The 14298-nt window shown below is 42.4% G+C and overlaps 1 protein-coding gene across 9 annotated transcripts in view; it reads right to left on the bottom strand.

The window, feature by feature from the left end:
- The window catches only part of STARD13 (StAR related lipid transfer domain containing 13), a 318317-nt gene that overhangs the window by 150882 nt on the left and 153137 nt on the right, over window positions 1-14298 (bottom strand). Inside the window, exon 1 of one of the 9 annotated variants that reach the window (XM_075050596.1) lies at window positions 13556-13692. The exons of the other annotated variants lie outside the window; for them this stretch is intronic. Coding sequence (XP_074906697.1) covers window positions 13556-13679 — 124 coding nt within the window. The 5' untranslated portion in view covers window positions 13680-13692. Of the gene's footprint in view, window positions 1-13555; window positions 13693-14298 lie in introns of those variants that run through there. 9 annotated transcript variants of the gene reach the window in all.

The following is a 14298-nucleotide window of genomic DNA, read 5'->3' as shown; positions in this document are numbered from 1 at the left end:
GAACCTCAAAACACACTTTAAAACACGCACTACAAAATCTGTACGGCTGCTGCCCTTGTTGCTTAGCTAAACCAGTCAGGGATCACAAATAAAATCACGCAGCTTTTATTACGATAAATGCGGTATGCCTTCTAAAGACGTGTAATTTACAGTCTGCCTCCCCAGAATAAACTGAAAATGGAGAAATACATTTATGTGAGGTTCCGGTACACCGGCTGGTTACTGTCAGTACATGTAGCTTCAAGGGCATGTTCAAGTGCCACTGAAGTCACAGGCGCCTTGTCAGCTCGATCTCCTGCTTTGCTTACTTGAGCAGGTACCTTAAAACGAAGCCAGAGATGCTCGAAGCAGCAATCTCTGCAATTAAACTTCTGCAACGCTAGTGGCTCACTGATTTCCATATCAAATGCACTCAGGTGGCAGCTGAAGAGATGGCTTTTTCCCCGCCTGTCACTGGTGCAGGCAGGTCTTTGGTGCTGTCACTTGGCTAGGATTATGGAAAGAAATAAGCACCACCAGAGGGCAAGTCATCCCCCTTGTCTCACACACCTATTTCAGGATGACAGGACTTGCTTTCAGAGGTACCTATTTCTGTCTTGACTGTAAAGGACCTTGTGTGACTAGCTCAATCCTTTTAGCAGGCATCCCCACTAGACTCACTGCTTTCAAGTCAGGGCAGACACTTTTCACCCTGTACGTTATTTATAACACAAATCAAGACTGTGTGGATAGAGCATAACATAATGCCTGTACTCCGAGGACTAAATGAAACCTAAGTGGAAAAGGAATGAAGATTTCTTTTCTCAAGTATTTCTGTCAGTCAGTACAGCTTAGCTGACTTGGGGGCTACATTCCCATTTTGGGATCCAGCCTTGATCTGGAGATCAAGTTGAAACTGTGCTTCAACAGGGCTGGCAGGTATGTCAGTGGCTGTGCCGCATACCTCAGAAAAGCCAGGGAAATGCTGACGTGGACTGTATTCCCACCTTCATCGGCAAGCCAAGTCTTAGGACACTGTCCTTGGGAGGGGTGTCTTTGTCTCTACCATTTCGCTAGCAGGGTCGGCATAGAGAAAGACTGAAAACTGCTACGTGCTAAGGGACCCAGGGAAGAATTAAAAGTTAACTTTACAAGAACTACTGTATTCCACAACCTCCTACTGATTATTCCTACTTATCATGTTATTGCTGACTGTTTTGTCCCCTGAAATTGTGTGGACATGTATCTTTTACTCAGGCATCTAGTGGCAAAACTAACTGAGAGACGAGACTTCCGGTGCAAAACAATGCCCTCTATTAAAGAAGTCAGTCACTAAATAAGAGCATCCATAAATAGAAAGGGTTGTAAAAACAAATAGGGGAAAGCATCTGGTTTGCAACATCTTTGCACAATTTGCAGTAGCTAAATCTGGACCCAATTAATGACCTGTTTATTTTCCAAAATTTCAGTAAAATGCCTTGGCAAAAACTTAATCTGTCTCTGGAGAACGTCTTACTTCCTTCCATATGTTGCCCGATCTGTCACAGCAATAAACTTCTTCCCAGTTTCAAGATCCTTAACGATTGCACCAACTGATGCTTTCATAAAAGAAGAGATAATGGTTCCAGCCCTCTGAAAGTCACGATCCTCCCTTAAGAGAAAGCAACACAGAGGAGTGAAAGAGCAAGTGAGTGCCCTGTGTTATAGCCTCTATTGTGACCTAGAATCCAGCAATTTAAAACAGTTCCTACCTACAACTCATCCCAGTTGTTTTATAATCCCTCTGAATTTGATAGTTTCTTTAAAATGCTGCCATGCCATGATTAATGCATATGCCTTGGCTTTGTAACACTTGTCCTGCTGTCCTTGTTGTTTAGGGTGCCTTCAAAAGAAACAGCTTAGGCTGTTTTGTAAATACATGGTTATGGTTTTGTATAAAAAAACTCAGATGTTTCAGAGACAATTTTTTTCAGTGCTGTCTTGTCTAACCTAGATTCTGGAATGTATTTGATCTCTATTTGAATCAGATTCAGTATAGTATCCTCTATTTTATTATATGCCAGAAACATGGATGTTCTGGTACCTTCACGTTTCTGATGAACTCTTGCATCCTACCACACTGATTTAACAGATAATATTTTTAAAAAGAATATGCTGTTGCTTCAGAGGTTAAACGTAACAAAACAGAAGAGTCCATGAGTCAAACAGTTAACCATTTAAATTTACAAAGTATTTAAGTGCTCCACTGAATTAAGGCTCTAATCAAATTATCAGGTTTGTTCTGAAATAAAAGCACTTGGAGGTGTTAGGGACATACAGAAAGAGCAACTGTAATTACCAAAATACTCATTTGCTAAGCTGATGTAAAACTATATGCTTCTGACCCTCTATGAACTAGTGCTTCTTTATTTTCAGGAGTGATGGAGTAAGTCAAGTCAGGATGATAAAAGCCATCTTTACATCAGAATCCAGAGTGTTTCTGCTGACATTGGAAAAGTTGTTCTTTATTTTCTGTAATGTAACTGGCAGAAGAAAAATGGTCCAAATCTTTAACTGATAATGAAGCTGTAAGTGTTCTTCCCAGAAAAGAAACTGGGCAAAAGCCCAAACACCTCACCATGTGGCAGACATTCAGGTAGAGGTTCAATATACGTATGTTTGGTTATGCATGTTAATGGCAATTGCTGACATTCTGAAAGCTGACTATGTTTTGTTGGCTACATAATTTCCCAGTCTGTTCAAAGGTAGCTGATGGGCTCAATGATGTCATTGGCCTTTGAAAATCTCAACTCAGAAAAGTAAGAGAAGGTATGGTAAAGGTGGATGAAATAACAAATGCTGCAGAAAAGAGGAATCAGTTGTCATGTTTACCTTCCTGTGATACCAGAAATACAGTGATGTTCAGTAAAATTTTTAAAGCTTCAAATTAAAGTTTAAAAATTGAAGAGAAATCACGTGTGCCACACGTTGGTTTGACTTTAAAGTACATAACCTGGGTCACTAGTTATACTATTACACAGCAGTCCTCATCCCATCAGTTTTGTCGTAACTATCAACTCCTCTAGTGCTTGCCCATATTGTATCATTTTCTTCTATTTCTGCTACTTTATTTAGAGAGCTATTCTGAAGATGCGCATTTACCTTCTCTCCAACAGTGACATCCGCAAATGGAAAATATTTTTATTTCCTGAAAAAAGCTGTGCCAGCCTCTGCTGAAAATCCTCACTTCACTACATCTATAAAGACACCCTACCCTCTATGACTTTATTTATAATTCAAAACATTTATTGCATCAAGGCATAACTATTCTCCATTAAAAGCACTCCTTCCTAAATTTCAAGTGAATATCATATGGATACTCAACCCACAGTATTTTAAAGTCACTCATGACTCTTGTTTTGTGCCTTGAGACAGACAGATAGTTCCATATTTGTTTCTGAAGTAGCATTTGCAGGTTGGGATTGCTGCAAAATATTTGCTAAAAAAGAGTGTGAATAGTTCACGGACTTGTCAGAATCCATCTGTCTGAGTATATTAATGGGTGCATTCCCAGCTGTGGTCTTTCCAATGTCATAAATAAGAAGTTTTTCTTACTATAAATCCAATGGCTGAAATCTCCCTGTAAAATTGATTTATTTAGATAAAATCTGTCCTTACATTAAAGAGGCCTCTTAAAATGAGCAAGACCATGAGATGCCGATCGCATATTCTTTCAGCAGTCAACTGACACATAAATGACTCACAGTCTCAAATAATTTACTACAGCATTATCCTGGATAAGCTATGAAACAGCATGTCATTCAGATCGGGATGAGTGGGACTAGGATGGGAAAGAGAGGTGCACTTACCAGAGGAATGAGAGGCACGCTGAAAATGACCTAAAAGTTGGGACAAATGCTCAGATCCTCACTCCTCCATGCAGTGGATCCAAAATAAACTTACAAACGTATGCAACACACTTAAGGCAAGTCCAAGCTATGAACCAATGCAGGAGGTTCCTAAATCTTTAGGAACACTTTTTTGTAATGCTAAGTGTAATTTTTCAGTATTTTGACTGAGAGAAATATCATTTGTAACATTGGTTCTGAGTTAACTCTTTCAACATTCCCTCAAGCTATCCCCCTCCTGGAGCTGGCAACTGCCCCGAATTTCTTCTTAAATTACAGCAACATCTGTGACAAGTAAAATTTGCAAAGTATTGACAGAATTAAGAAAGCTACTTTGGAGTTAGTGAACTTTTCTTGCTGCTAAAGAAATACTCACGGTTTAAACAATTTTTACCCAAGCACGAATTTCAAGTGGTAGTGGTTTTGAAATAGATTAAGAATCAAATTCTCACAACTTAAAGAAACACAATGATTATAAGCTTCAGTGCCTCCTTTTCCACTGTGCTACAGGATGTTGCTGGATCTGTTAAAATGATTTCTGGACAGAAAAACTTTTCTATGTACTTACTGTTCAACAGCAACAGACAAAAAATCAGTATCTCAATGAAATCATCCGTTGAAATACAATTCACTCTGATGACTATATACAGCAGTGTATGTTTTAGTTTTGATTGGCATGCTAGCTGAAAAACATCTCGGTTTTTTTCATTCTCATGAATTTTGGTCTACTTCTACATTGCTAAGCGTAGTAAATGCTGAGGTAATTTCAGGTCTCTATGCCAAAGGATGGAGAGGTTTTTTGTACACACTGCTCCACACCAGCACCCTGCAGGTGGGAGAGGCCATATCTGCACTGCATAGCTTTGGACTTCATGCGATTACCTTGCGAGCCAAACCCATACTTTCTGGCATCTTTTCTTGCTTTAAGTGATGCAAATAATGTAAGAGCTGTGTCAAAGTCCCTCAGTCTGGGGGTTTTATGGCATTAAACTGGGGGGATGTGTTGCACACCTCTGCATGTAGCATTGGGGCATGTGGAGGTGATTTAGTTTAATGAGCTGAGTACAACTTGCATAAACTCTACTGTAATTAGATGTGATTCAGTCCTGCTGCAAAAGCACAGAAAATAAGACTTCTGGATGGCACTCTATCCTTGAGGCACTTAGTATGCCTTGAATATTGTATTATCTTAATAAAACTAGTTATTGTGTCTAGTATTCTGAAATTAGTTGTGTACACATACTAATTGATAATACTATATGTAAATCACTGCCCTCTACTGGAACAACAGGCAGAGTATTCCACATGAAATTGATTATTACATAAATTAATTAAATTGATTTTTGGAGTTTGGAGTTTTTTGGAACCAAGTACCATGAATTGCAGATGTTCCTGATCCCTTCCTGTACCATAACTAATTGCTGCACTCCTATCTGTGCACATTCAGTCTGTGCGTATTTGCAGTATTAGCTGCACCAGGATGGTTGGATTGTCAAAATATTTTCATTTTTCAGCTGTAAACAGGACGTGCAAAGGAGCTACAGAAGTGCAGTGTTCTTGTGGATGTTCTAAAGTCAGTCAAGGAACCTCCTACGCTGTCATACTTTTAAGCCTGTAATAATCAAAAGAAACCATCACAAATTCTTTATTAATTAAAAATAATATTCCTAAACCTAAATTTTTAAGAATCATAAGACAGGCATCACTTCATTAAAATCATGAGGCTGGCTTAACTGGCTATGACATTTTACAAAATTTTTGTTTGTTTGTTTTCTGTCTTTTCAGACTCTGAAGGTCACATTTTCAAACTTTTCTTTTCAAATTTGCTATTAAAATATGCTTCAGTTGCAGTGAAAGCTGGGTTTCTCAATGAATTGTGACTTAAGGAGATGATTTTTAAAGGAATTATGATATATAGCAGCACAGGAATTGGCCGTGTTATGAGAGAAAAACATAAGAAATCAGGAAGAGCAAGACAGAACATCTGTCTCACAAGAAATTGCAAGAAATACAAAATACGAGAAGACAAACGTAAGTCAAACCACTGCTGTGAAATAAGGCCATTGCCTGGCAAGTATTGCACAGATAAAATTGCTAAGTCATCTAAGTTCTCAGAATCCTTAAAAACATTACAATATGGGGCATTTTTAAAGTGGTTTTTCCATTCAAACAAAAAGCGATAACACAAAATTCAGAACCAAAACTTCACTGATTCCTGAAACTAAACACCAACTCCTACTGTAGCTGGGAAAGCAGAAGAGTGCAAGTCCAGCCTCCAGGGCCTTACTGAATCCAGAAATTTCCCAAGTTTAGGAGTTTTCTGGCCAGCCACCAACAACGCTGTATTGATGGGAATTATTATAGTGTTCACTTAGCAGCTAAAAGTTTATTGTGGATATAAATGTTCTATATAAATGTTCTGGCATAGTTACTATTATAAATGAAGTCACTTTTGTGGGGATATGGAAAGTGGTCTGTAGGATTACAGTCATATGAATAAATACAAAACACCTAATAGGAAATAACTGAGAAGATACATAATTTAATATGCCATGACTGGTATTAAGAAGCAATCTTGGGATGGAAAAACATCATTACAGTTTAATGTCAGACAAGTAAGTTAAGTATCAGTCTATATAAGCTTCTATATATCATAGAAAAATATGAGTACCAATAAACACATCTATCTAAACGTACAGGAACTTAAACAATATTGTATTATATATACTGCTTCTGGAAAAAGAGTACTATGATTTGTTTCCAATATTATGGTCTGCAAACATCAGCAATAATTACAATGCTTACAGGAATCCTCCAAGCATGGTGTAGCATACCAACGAGGTATCAGCCGCCTTCTAGTCACATAGGAAACATTTACAGGTGGAATGAACTGAGGACATGTATATGTGCAGAGAAATATTTGTCTACTGAGAACTGAAAGAACCTTGTGGATGCTCAAGGAACCACTCAAAGTCAGTAGCAAAAAAAAGAAAGAAAAAAAAAAAGAAGTTGTACTAGAAAAAGGACTGACATCATCAACTTTCCAGAAAAAAAAAGTGTATTTTCTAAAGAACAATGTGTCATTGAAATCAGTGAACAGCCAAACTCCAGAAAGAAGACCTATCAAGAATCTTTCCTAAATAGCTATCAAATAGAAACTGACTGATTCAAAAGGTATCCCGTTCTATTACCAGCACTGATTCCTCATTTTATCAGCAGAGTTTTGTATTTCGTGTTAGGAAATTAAGTAATCAAACCTGAATATCTCTTAGGAAAATGATCTCTGATATAGCTCTCTTTGATGGAAGCAGGACTTGTTCAAATCAGAATTTATGCATTAAAGGTAAAACCAGAAAATGAATGTTGCTGTTGCCCCAGGAACCTCTGCTGCTCCTGCACAGTCACTCCAAATCTTACATGGCAAAGAGCAGAGAAGCCACGGGAGTGGGTATGAGAAAAATTACATCTTTCTCTGGACTTTGTGCTCCATCACCCCCCTCTGCAGTCTCATGCTGATACAGAAATACTTGGCAGGTCAAGCATATTGGTATTTTTGTAATTGTATTTCTGGAATTAACTTCTTGTTGCTGAGGGTCATGAGAACCCGGCAGCAGCAGAACTAACAATGGTGGTATTTTGCCACCATTGCCCCCTTTTCAGATTCAAGCAGCTGGTCTTCAGGCAGTGTCTAGGGAACGGGATGGAAATTACAGAATACTGACATAATGTACATGCAAAGAAGAGCATCTATATACTTTATTCACCTAAAACCCCCTCCTAATGTTAATACAGGATATATAACACAATTAATATAATTTATGAGATCAATGACTACTTTTTTGGCTACTACATTTTCTTTAGGACTGATACAAGAGCAGAAAATTTCCTGGCATGCCTGACCAAACGAATCACTCATAACTCACTTTCTTTCTTCCCTGAAGCACTCCATCCCAAATAAAGAACATCTTTCATAACTTTTCTCCTTGACAAAGGACAGTCTTTTCCCATTGATGGGGTCTGGTTAGGGGGGAATTTACACATATACATCTTATCAACACACAAGAGACTCAGCATCTTGTACTCTCCAGTGCAGTGGTGGGGACACAGACTGCAACCTCTCTACTTTGCTTTCTAAAAACGTATGTGCATGATTTTAAAACAGAACATAAAAGTATGCCCACCAAACCAGCCACACAAATACCAGATTTTTCACATACACGTCCCACACTCCCTAATGAAAACTGACCTGGCAAAATTATTGTATAAAAAAATCCGCTATTTTCTTGAACGATTTTAATTAGATTAACCTGCTGCATTTGCACTGTACTCAAAGGTCTTAATTAAGAAGAAATTTCAGTAACAGAATAATATCAAGATGCAGCAGACTCAAGGTTGGCCCCATACTGGGACTCCTGCCTTTGCTCAGGGGTTCTCTGAGGACCAGGGAGCCTGGTACGCATATTTCCTTTGGGCTCTCCTAACACTGACTTCAGGATACATCACACCAGAAATAATGAGTTCTGCTTTACAAATTACAAACTTGCAAAAGCAAGTTCTTCGTTCATTTTAACTGAAAACTAAAAACTGTGAGGCACCTACAGAGTTGATGTTTCTTTAATTAGGCTCCAGAAGTATGGCTGCTCTTGCCTCCATACAGGCAGAACAGAAAACTCTGCTAAAATTCATATAGTTCTGGTTGTGACCACTAGTTTTTTCAGACTCACTTTTCTCTTCCATATGCCCCAGGATCAACAGATCAGCTGGTGTCAGGGAGCACCATATCACCAGAGGTGCAATTACAAACTTAGGCTTGCTCATTTGCACCCAATAAAACCACCATAACGCACAAACCAACCACAAGTTACTTTTGAGAGGAGAAAGGGCATTGCCTTGATGCCTTTGCCAAATGCTGAATGTGGCAATTACTTTCTGCTGGACAAATTATTCTCCATTTTCTACACTACTTCAGCTGCCGTTCAGTTTCATATCTGACATAAATGCTTTTCAGTCACATTTGAAGATATACTTGTAGCTGCAAATCAGTGTATAATGTCTTCCTGAACAGTTAAGGATATCCAAGAGTAGGTCTTCTAAACCTTTCAATTTAAAGATCTTAATTTTGGCTTCTTTAGACTAAAATTTTCTTTTAATCATGAGCCTGCCTTGTGCTCCTGTTTCAATTTTTGGTGCTGCAGGTTATCCATTTCTAAGATAAAAACAGTCCATGCTGTGTTGTCCCACTGTACATTTTCATGCTGCTTGAGTGAGAAACTAGTGCTTCATCCTTTGAAACAAAAACCTGTAACCTCACAGCAAAGGTTCAAGAGTCACTCTAGCATCAATCTCTGAAAAATCTGTCCAAACTTGGTCAAGTTATAAAACTTTGAAATGTCAGTCTGAGCAAAACCACTGGAGACTTGGTGGAAAACTTTCCCCCAAATTCCATTAACCCAGAGCACAGCCAAGCCCAAAACAGGGTGGGAGCATCGGAGATCCTTCTCCAAAATCACCCCCAGCAGTTGCTTCTGGAGAGCTCTGCAGCTAAGGAGGAGCTGGGACAGTGCTCGGGGGTATCCTGTCCTGCTGTCGCAGGCAGGCAGTAGAGAGGACGTCAATGAAGACGTAAGAGGAATTGTACCCGAAAAGCTAGAGGAAATTGAATGGGGATATAATCTCTTCAAGAGCACAGAACATACAAAGTATTGTGGGAAATGAAGCTCAGGTGGGAAGAGATTTGGCAAAAAAGCAGAGGGTACATCTACGCTGCAGGCACAGCAGTAGCAGCCCTACAGAGCAGAAATCCTGGCAGCAATCTGTGTGGATTGCTAAACCACAGCTAAAAGCTAAACCTAGGAAAATAGAGACAAAGTTTTCTATTATTAGAAGAATGTTAGGGTCCAAAGTCAAATTTTCAAACTTCAGGAAGTCTCAGAATTGAAGTCACCTGTTTAATCCCAACTCAACCCTCCTCCCATTAGGCACTAGGACAAAGTTTTAACCTCACCTGCACATGTACTTCCCAAGGATCCTGTCTGAGGATGGACAATAGTCTAGTCATGTACTAGCATCATCTACCCAACGAAGGCAGCTGCTGCAGGGCTCCTGCTGCATCTCTTGCAGAGGCATTCAGGAAAGGGTGGGAGACAGCACACAGAAAAAAAATGGGTTTCTGAGACTATGCCAAGTAAACGGTGCCCCTGAGGTTCCATCCCTCTCTGTCTGGTTTTCACCAAGTCACTCAAAACAAAACCTGACCAGACCACCAGAAACTGCAAGTTCCTCATTCCCTGGTACAATTAGATCCCAGAGACTGATTTGCATGAGTGCTGTGCAACAGGAGCCACTGAGAGCCATAATTTTAATATTCAAGTAGAAAATTCAAGTTCTAACACTCAGAGTTATTGATATTCCTGAGTTCAATCTCATTGTGCCTCTGGTTCCTATCTGTAAAATGGAATAACGTAACCTTAGAGCTTCTAGGAATACAATTAAAACATTAATGGTATGAAGTATGCAAGACTCAGTGCTCCTAAGCACCATGCTCATGAGCACTTGAGGGAATTTGTAATTCTGTGCTCAGTCCAGGATTTGAGAAAGCTGCAGTACAGCAGCAGGCTCTAAGGGAACAGATTCAGCAATGGGGATCGTTACTTTGTGCACTGAATGAGGCAGAAAAGTTCTGTGCTAGAAAGAGGGATGTGATCATGTCATTAAAAGCCAATCCTATACTGCAAGGAGGCTGTGCAACAAGGCAGCAACAGCCATCCTTACCTCTGGTGTTTCCTGACTTTGAAGTACTGAATTTCAAAACTTAAATATATAGTTTAGTTTAGTATATAGTAACTGAAAGAATGCCAGATAGAGGGTGGCACTTTTCACCTACATGCAACGGATGTAACAACTACCATTTGTTATGTTTTGCTGTAACAGGTGATTATGATTTGATCACCTTCGGGTCGTCACTTTTGAAGAGTCTGTTAAATACGTAAGTCAAATTCCTAAAGCAATGGCTTTCAGTAATGGCATAGCAGTTCAGATTTACATTAAACCAACAGTATTTTTTATAACTTTTCAGATTAATAGATCCCCACTCCAATAAGGGAGTTAAAATTCTGGTACATTTCCTGATCAGTTTGTGAATCCCAACTTAAACAATAAGCATAGTGGGAACACAAAAAGTGTAAAATACCTCTGCAAAAATTATGAAAAGCACAGAAAAACTAAGGCCACCATTTGTGGCACTGTAGCGGGTACACTCATTGTTTAAAAAACAAATCCTGGTCAGTGAATTAGAAAAAGCAACTTAGAGCTGCTGGGCACCATAGATCTGTCCTGAATAAGAGACAGTACAGAGCAGCCCTGTCCCAGGAGCATGCCAGGAGCCAGGCTGCTGCTCATCACCTCTGCTGTAAAGGACAAGGGAGGGAGGGAAGGAGCACACTGTAGCAGTCTTTCTGTGCACAGTTTACTTTACACAGCAACCCAGCCACGCTGTCTGTCTCCTGGAGAGCAGCTGAGCCAAGGTTCAGCTCTCTTCTTGCTCTAGCCAAGGTTCAGCTCCTTGCTCCAGGTCACAGGCGCTGCGCAACCGTGTACTGCCGCCCTCTGCTCCAGCACATGGACATCAGGGCAGAGACTCTTCCCAAGGAGCACTGGGGAAAGCCCCGAGCAACCTGCCCTGCTCCCAGCGCTGATCCTGTTCTGAGCCGGACACTGCACTAGAGACCTCCCAGCGTCTCATCCAATCCCAACAATTATATCATTTTTATGAATTAGGCTGTCTTGTGCTTATTTTCTTTACAGGTATATGTTGGACAACTGGCGTCTGAAATTTTAATAGATAAAAAAGTAAAGCAGACCAAAAGAGTAATTACGTAAGTGCCTGCAAAGCCATCATCACAACAATGATTTAATCACAAGTCTTTATTTGGCTTGATGGTTGGAATATGACAGCACACTGATGGTTAAAACTGCATTTTGTTTCGGTCATTGCTCTTAAACACTAGTTACCAGTTACACTGCTGCTCTGACTGTCAGCCAGGGCTGAACTCAATGTCAACTTTAAGAAAAAAAAAAGGGAACTTTTACACTGGGATCAGATCTATCACAATGGGGAAGAAGCTGCTCTGGCAACCAGCAAATAATGACATATTTAGATCAGCTTAAATTCCCTGCCTTCTCACTAACAAAAGCTGGAAGACAAGGCACAGAAATATACATTGCAGCTATGGGGGGCAGAGGGACAAATAAATATAAAAACAAGGACAAAAATGCTAGTGACATAAAAGCATCTGAATAAGAGAACACCTCTGGAATCAACAGGTGTTATTTGTACACATTTTGTTGCATCATCAGATAATTAATTTAATTAAAGGGAATGTGTATCAGTCTCTCGCCAGCATATTATGAATAGCACTTAAATTATGGCAGTGCATAAACCCAGGACATTAGTATTCTATCCACCTTAAATAAAAAGTCTGACTCCATCAGTTTTAATACCCAATTGCTTTAAGAAGTTGGCTACAGCTTTATGGCAGCCTGCCCAGGTCCTTTGCTCAATCAAGCAATAATCAAGCAATAGTTGTCTTTGACCAAAAAAGAAAAAAATAGCCAACAGTATCCTTGCTAAAAGTCTGCTGGCATCTGTTATTAACATAGGAATAAGTAGATAACATGTAAAGATAGATTAATATTTTGGGTAACCATAACACTACAAAATCAACTGGTTTAGTAATTCATTCTTGAAGCTACCCACTTTAGTCATTTTTCAAAAAATTACCATGCAATTTTTATCTGTTATTTTAATTGTACATAAGGAATAATGTGCTGCAGACACAGCCTGAAGACCTACATCATACACTATTTACCTCTGTATTATACAATACCAGCATGTCACAGTGCCCTAGGCAAGGTCACCAAACTCCTAACAATGCTGTAGGATGTGGCAGAGGAGTCCATCTTTACATATTAGCCTTCATTACACGTGATTCTGCTCATAAATCTTGACGTATTGTTTCCCAGTACAGAACTCTACCTTGCACTTGCATGTACCCTCTGGATCTTTTAATTCATGAAGTATTTTACAAATACAAATTAGCTGTATGTTTGCATGCATAAAGCCAACGTGCTGCTGCGACAGCAGCGCTCCAAATGTGACCCGACCCACTGGAGCACCCTCCCCACTCCGTGTCCTTCTGGTCTCCACCTGGGGATGGTGAGACAGCAGGAGCCCGGTTTTCCAGAGCAGTTAGGTGACCTAAAGCCATAAAAGCGCCCGAAATGAAACAAACCATTTTTCTTTGGGAGTTGCGGTCCTCCTCACGTGCAAACCCTACGGGAAACCCACCCGGACCTGCAACTGACTTCGAAAACTGATCAGACAAGCAGGTGAGCCCCGCTTCCCGGAGGCAAAGTCAACCCTCCCGAGTTCCGAGATGCTCAGAAGGCGCCTCCGACGCGGGGCTACCTCCACCCACCGTTTAAACCCTCAGCCCGACCGTTCGTGGCAGCATCCCCACCGTGCCCGCCACGGCCCGGGCGGGGGGGTCCGACCCCGTGTCGGCAGCCGCGGAGCTTCCCCGTCCCGAAGCCCCGAGGTCTCCGGCTCCGTCCCCTCGGAGCGGGGAGCTCCCCTGCGCCGCCGGGGGTCTCCCCTCAGGGAGCGGCAACCGCGGCGCGGCGGCACTGACCTGCGAGCCGCCGCTCCCGGACGTTCCTCCACAGCAAGTCCCAGGCTTTAGCGGTGGAGTCCCGCAGCTGTTCGCTCAGCGACCTCCGGAGCTGCGCCTTGGCCGAGCGGCGCTGGTTGCTCATCCTCGCCGGCTCCGCATGCCGCCCCGGGCAGCCCCGCTCAGCGCCGGCGGCGGTTCCCCTCACCGGCGACGGGCGGCGGCGGCCACGGCCACATGGGGCCGCGGGCCGCGTCACCGCCGCTCCGGGCGGGCGGCCCCCCTCACCTGAGCGCCGCCCGCCCCGGCCCCCGCGGGCAGCAGCGTGGCCGCCGGCCGCCTTCCTCACCGCCCCGTCCCGCCGCCTCGCCGCCCTCCTTTCTTCCCCTCCTCCGCCCCTCCGCGCCCCGCGGGGCGGGGAAGGTGCCCCCGGGGTCCGGCCCGGCTCCTGCCCCACGGGTGAGGCGGGTCGCGGCCGCCCCGGAGCGAGGGTCTGCCCCGCTGCTGCCTGTGAGGGGCCGGAGGCGGGAAATGGCCGCCCCCCGCGCCCCTCGGGCTGAGGCACCAACGACAAGCCCGGGCCACCACAGGCGGCCCCGCGCCTAAATTTCGTGGCCCCTGCGCCTAAATTTCGTGGCCCCGCGCCTAAATTTCGTGGCCCCCGCGCCTAAATTTCGTGGCCCCGCTTATGTCTGTGACCCTTGGCTTGAGAACTGCCCGGCCAAAGGCTGCCCGCCTCAGCTCGCCCGGGGCCACCGGCGCTG

Source organism: Buteo buteo, chromosome 18 (genome assembly GCF_964188355.1).
Source record: "Buteo buteo chromosome 18, bButBut1.hap1.1, whole genome shotgun sequence".
Taxonomy (NCBI): domain Eukaryota; kingdom Metazoa; phylum Chordata; class Aves; order Accipitriformes; family Accipitridae; genus Buteo; species Buteo buteo.
Note: the sequence above shows the minus strand (reverse complement) of the source record. Positions and strands in the feature narration are given on the sequence as shown.